General features: G+C 37.5%; 1 protein-coding gene across 1 annotated transcript; it reads left to right on the top strand.

Moving 5' to 3' along the window:
• The first annotated feature begins 379 nt into the window (after positions 1–379).
• Positions 380–5,855, top strand: haus4 (HAUS augmin-like complex, subunit 4). The gene is made up of 10 exons (XM_062988914.1): positions 380–453; positions 832–904; positions 1,232–1,371; positions 2,733–2,864; positions 3,127–3,267; positions 3,695–3,791; positions 4,335–4,480; positions 4,762–4,892; positions 5,436–5,504; positions 5,586–5,855. The coding sequence occupies exons 2-10, from the start codon at positions 838–840 to the stop codon at positions 5,758–5,760; spliced, it is 1,098 nt and encodes a 365-aa protein (XP_062844984.1). The 5' UTR covers positions 380–453; positions 832–837; the 3' UTR covers positions 5,761–5,855.

Below are 5,855 nucleotides of genomic sequence, written 5' to 3'. Positions count from 1 at the left end.
GCTAATCATGATGAAATGTCTGGAGTTTTGGGCCTTTCATCATTTAAGACTACAAATATTGTTCACATTTTTGTAACTTTATTAGCTTATTTACTAATAAAAGTGGCATTCTAGTGTATAAACCTTGCAACACAGAAAACCACTCGTAAAACACTTCAGATCTGGACAGTGGTATCTGAGTGGTTACTGTTCCGGACAAGTAATTGAAAGGTTGCTGGTTCAAGCTTTACAGTTGCCAAGGAACTCGAGTAAACCTTTAATCTTTTGGAATGCTGTTGATCACAATCCTAAAGAAAGCTTTGCATAAAAGCTTGTGCTTAATGCTGAATGTGAACAACACTGAAGGGATGGTGTTTACACAACACGCATGCGCACTGCGCAGAGGCAAAGCGGGCGGTAAATACGAAAGAAGGATAGCTCATCTGCTAACCGGGGAAAAGTCAAAACATAAACGTAAGCTTGCATATCGATCTGTATTACTTACAACAAAGCTGTGGCAAACATTTTGAGCAAATGGTGTAGTTAACTTAGCTTTTGTGTGTGCAAATTGATCTTTTTGGGCTATTGGTAGGCAACAAAATCTAGGCTGAATCTCAAATGGCAGCATGCTCACTATGAATACGCACTACATAGGGTTAAGAGTAATAGCTTTTACACCCTACGTAGTGCACTTTGTTTGTTGGGTTGAGCCAATTGGGATACAGCTCTAGTTAGCCTGGCTATGTAGCGTCTACGCTGACTGTACTTGTTTATCTTTGCAACTATATGACTATAACTGTTAATTTTCAACAGTAATATGTATATTCTGTATTTTTATATACTGGTGTACAGGTAGTGATGTTACAGTGTCCGGCTTCGTTGTGCAGCTCATCAGTAGGCAAAGGAGACAGCCTACATCAGCAAGGTAAATATTTAATTAATTACAATTGAGGTCAAATGTTTGGTCAAATCACCAGTTGTTTAAATGTTAAGGACAAATTATTAATATACAGTATATCTATTAGCTATCTATAATATCTATCTAATAGCTTGTAATCCACTCAGTCACTCATGTTTGGCAGGTGAAGGTTTCTCCACGACATGTTAACACAGTTTACATTAATGACATTGTCCTTTATAAATCATGCAGCTCTATGTAAAAGCTAGTGTTAGTGTGACGGACACTTCAAATGGATTTCTAAGCTTTAACCACTATTTAAAATGATCATCTGTTGATATTTTTTCTCTTCAGTTTTATCTGCATTTCCACTCTGTCAGCTGACTGAAGACGACCTGGTCCAGAATCCTCTGTTTTGCAAACTTCTGGCCACTCTGTCCCAACATGTGGATCGCACCGGACTTACTTTACCCTTGAGAAAAGAGCTGGAGAAGGTAGCCAAAACGTATCCCTATGGATTAGAAAAGGTTTTTAATATATACTAGTCTGTCCTGCAGTTTTACACCTAAACCATAGCCAAATAGAACTGACATTTGTTGCCTAATGTTTGATTTGAGATGGATGGATGGATGGTACATCTCTTGATGCACACTTAACATGCAGACTGCAGTAAAGTTGGTTTCATATTCGCATATTCGGATTTCTTTCTTCAACAGCTTTTAAAAGATGCGTACAAAAAGGCTAATCTGTGTAACTGGTCATTGTTGGCAATCAAAACAATCAACTAGATCTCGGTTTACTACTGTAATAGATGCTTTTAAAAATGTAAACAATACATTGCTTTCAATGTGTGCCGTAACTGCTACGATTTTTATTAAATATATTCAATAACTTTTAAACCAGTGGTCATATTGCTCCAAAACAAGTTGTATAAAGGGTGACAGTATCAATATGAGTTGTAGTATGTAATGTGGGTTACACTTGATAAAATACAACTTGTTTTGGAGCAATATGACGAATACTTTAAAAGCTATTGAAGTTATTAATAAAAATCTGTTTTTATTATGTAATAAAGGGTGACAGTGTCAGTATAAGAGTTGTAGTATGTAATGCGGGTTACACTTGATAAAATACAACTTGTTTTGGAGCAATATGACCACTGATTTAAAAGTTATTGAATATATTTGATAAAAATCTGTTATAACTATGAAATAAAAGGTGACGGTATCAATATGAGTTGTAGTATGTAATGTGGGTTACACTTGATAAAATACAACTTGTTTTGGAGCAATATGACCATTCGTTCAAAAATATTGAACATATTTAATACAAATTTGTTATAAAAGGTGACCGTCCGTAAAACACAACATGCTATGTGGATTCCAGAAGACAAACATTTGTGAAGTAAAGTAAGTTGTAGCTGCTTGTCTTGGATGTCAACAACGATAATTTGCTATTATTAAACCTATTGCACGCGCCTTTTAAAAGCTATTGAAGAAAGAAATCCGAATATGCGAATATGAAACCAACTTTTCCGCAGTAACATGCAGTAGAAAATGAGAAGTGCAGGGCATCCTGACACAGCCATTGAGTTGGCTGCCAATTGCAGTGGTGCAGATGACCGTATATAGACACCTGACTGGTCGTTAGCATCACTGGGAATGCGAATCCTAGCAGTAGTAACGTACCACTTTATCAACCAAGCACCTTTTAGCCTTTTTGTGTGCTCTGAATACGTTTAGCTGCTTCAAATGACAAAGCTTTGTTAAAGGTTGGTCAGCTGTTATGTACTGTTTTATTTGTAATAGATAACAAATGAAGATGCAGACATTATAAACACCTTGCTTTTATGCAGGCAGAGAAGGAGCTCCGGTCACAGAAGCTGGGATGGCTACGTTTGGAAAGCCTGTACAGGCTCCTACAGGAAATGCTGCAAGAACATCACTTCACTCAGCACCACTCCACCGCTGCTCCTACAGAGGATAAGGTACCGTCAGCACACTGTGGTCAGAATTACAAGAGTGTTTAACCACTTTATTTTTTATTTAGTACTTTCATTTTGATTTAATTGTACTTATTACACATTATAAATAATACTGAAAGGTCTCTACATGCAGCACACTGATTAATAGTTTGCTATTAATCCTGAAGAAGGCACATAACCCTCAGTTGCTTGGATTGTATTTGGTCAACATTTCTAAGGCTCTGTTTCTCCAGCTAACCATTAACTCATGAATTCATTCTTTCAGTTTTTCAGTACTCTGGAGAGGTGTTTGCTTGTGGCTCGGTGTGTCAGGCATTTGGATCCAAGCAGCACTGTCGGTCAGGACCAGCCTCTTATCCTGGGACTCTCTGCTGAGAACGTGTTGAGTCAGCTGTCCCCCAAACAGGTACAGTCCTGTTAAGTGCTTACTGCTGATTTTTTAATAGGGGCACAGACACAGTCATGACAGAATGAGACAAGAAGAGATAAAGGGACAATATGGAAGGGAGCAACATTTACCAATCTAATTAACCAAATGTTTTTCCCTTTACATTCACTCTACTTATGCTAAGCTTCCAAATATCTAATTTATCTCTAATATATGCTCGTATTTTTTCATTATGGATGCAATTCTGACTCGACATTTTGTCAAATTATAGAACTGTGCATGGAAGCAATAAAAATATATATGTATCCTGACTAAAAATACCAGCCTATTCTTATTTAAACTGATGCAAAACTGTGTAAAACTTGTTTAATGAAAAAAGTCTGGATGTTAACAAGCTAAATTATAGATTTATGGACTAATTCCAGCCCTATTTTTTTTCAACCAGGATGTTTTGCAGATGAAACAGAGGTTACCGACAGAACTGCAAAAGCACCTGAAGAAGAAGCTCTTCAACCTTCTCGCCTACTACCAGCCTGAGTGGGGTGAACATCATGAGCCTTTTTTATCACACAGTTTTAATTGTCAACTGGCATATAGCTAATTCATAATATTTTCATATTTTGCCTTCACTTTCACCTGGTCAGGGTCATAGTGGGTCTGTGTAGACACCTGTCTATGATTCAAACCCAGATCTCGATGGTTGTGGGTTAGCATAGTAGACTTCTGCGCCCACTGGACATTTATACAGTTTTAAAAATGTTGTTATGCTTAAATTTAATTGCCTTTAATCTAATTATTGAGGAAACTTTATTTGACAGGTTATGTTAAACAACTTATTAAAGCATTATGTAATTCACTTATAGAAAATCCTCATATTACAGACAGGTAAGAAGTGATTGTGAAGCTTGTGGCTCATCAGTATAAAAGGACAGGGGTTACAATGAGATTTAATAAAGCTCAGTCATTTTACTCTTATAAATAACAGAAAAATGGATTTAAGCCTGATTTAAGCACAGAACTTTACTGTCACGAGCCTTAAATGTAACGCTGTACACACTGCAACTGGATTGTGCTTTGTGTTTTAGAGAACGAAAGCGAGGGACTGAAATGTGTGAAGCTTTCTAAGCTGCCTGGACTGCTGGAAAGCGAGCGTAGCAGAGCGGAGAGTCTCGCTGAGAAAAACAGAGAAAATGCCACTTTACTCCAGCGTCAAACTCACTCCTACCTCTCAGTAAGTCACTGCAGGTGCTGTAGAAATCTTAGTCCTATGTTAATTATAGTTCTTGAAGCTGGCATAGCATTAAAACTAATGTCAGACATAATGAGATGTGGTAGCTCAGTGGTTGGAGTAGTGGACTAGTGATCAAGCCCCTCCACCCTGAGCAAGGTCCTAAACCCTCAGTTGTCATTGATTACAGTTGTGCTCTACTAGCATGAAGGTGTTGATTAAAGCTGATGAAATAGCTAATTTGGGGATGGCAAAATCATCGTATTATTTCTCCTCTTTATTAGGAACTACTTGAATGCATGCAGCTGCTACAGACACTGGTCCTGGATCTCCGACTAAAAGTGCAGAAAGACCTTGACCGGAAGAAGATTGAGTACTTTGAGGCCAAATGTGAGATTGGCATTCAAAAAATTAGGTATTTTAATCTTTTATTTTTGTTTTAAATCATATAGAAGTGCACAGTTGAAGAGAATTTGCGCTGCTATTGACTGTGAGCATTCTGGGTCTCTCGGACAGTTCCTATTAACACAGCACATGGAACACTGGAGAGTCAGTATCATGTTCTGTGTAGCCATAATGTACAAATACAACAGATTCACTTTCCTTGTTGTGAGATAATCCAAATAAAGATAGACACAAGCCACACACACACACACACACACACACACACACACACACACACACACACATTAAGTTTAGTAAAACTATTAAAAACACACGTTTTATGAAATAGATTCTGATTTAAAGATGTACCTACTGCTGTTTTTTTTTAAACTATGCTAAATACTCCTGTCTTTTTTTTTTTTTATACACGTCAAAGCAAATAATCATTTTAATATGATGTTACATAATGACTTTTTGACTAGTGTTGGATGATATGGCCTTCAACTACTTGTTAGTTTTACATAGATGATGGATTTTCTAACCATGGTACTGATTTTATTTTTCAATTCTCCAGAGCAGAGATGTTGGAGGTGCAGCTTTACACCTACACAAGAGACAAGATAGCAGCACATCAGAAAATTATGTAAGTGATCGTTAGTCAACTTTTGCATTCATTCAGCAAGTTCATTTTTACTTCCTGTAATTTGGATGTTGTTTATCACAGGGAGAAGCTCAGTGCTGAACTGAAGGCAGCACAGGTGGAGAAACAGTCGCTGGAATCGAGACTGGCGTCCTTCGAGATCTATGGCAGGGAGTTTGAGGTCCTGGCTGAGGAGTACGCCAGACTGAAGCAGGAGGTTGCCACAAAATCCTGGGCACTAAAAGAATTTGCACCATAGATCACTGCAGACTGTTGAATTTACCCCTTTACCATAGATCAGTAAAAAGAGTAGTGGTCGTTTACATGATTAATAAATATGTGCATTTTACTTGA

Source organism: Trichomycterus rosablanca, chromosome 26, assembly GCF_030014385.1.
Source record: "Trichomycterus rosablanca isolate fTriRos1 chromosome 26, fTriRos1.hap1, whole genome shotgun sequence".
Lineage (NCBI taxonomy): Eukaryota > Metazoa > Chordata > Actinopteri > Siluriformes > Trichomycteridae > Trichomycterus > Trichomycterus rosablanca.
The sequence above is the reverse complement of the archived record's forward strand: the minus strand, read 5'-3'. Positions and strand labels throughout refer to the sequence as shown.

What these genes read in the sequence shown, in the direction of transcription:
- haus4 (XM_062988914.1), top strand. Translation starts at nt 838, where the DNA reads ATGTTACAGTGTCCGGCTTCGTTGTGCAGCTCATCAGTAGGCAAAGGA. An exon ending in AAACTCACTCCTACCTCTCA is followed by an intron (nt 4,481 to 4,761) that starts GTAAGTCACTGC and finishes CCTCTTTATTAG; the next exon opens with GAACTACTTGAATGCATGCA. An exon ending in GCAGCACATCAGAAAATTAT is followed by an intron (nt 5,505 to 5,585) that starts GTAAGTGATCGT and finishes TGTTTATCACAG; the next exon opens with GGAGAAGCTCAGTGCTGAAC.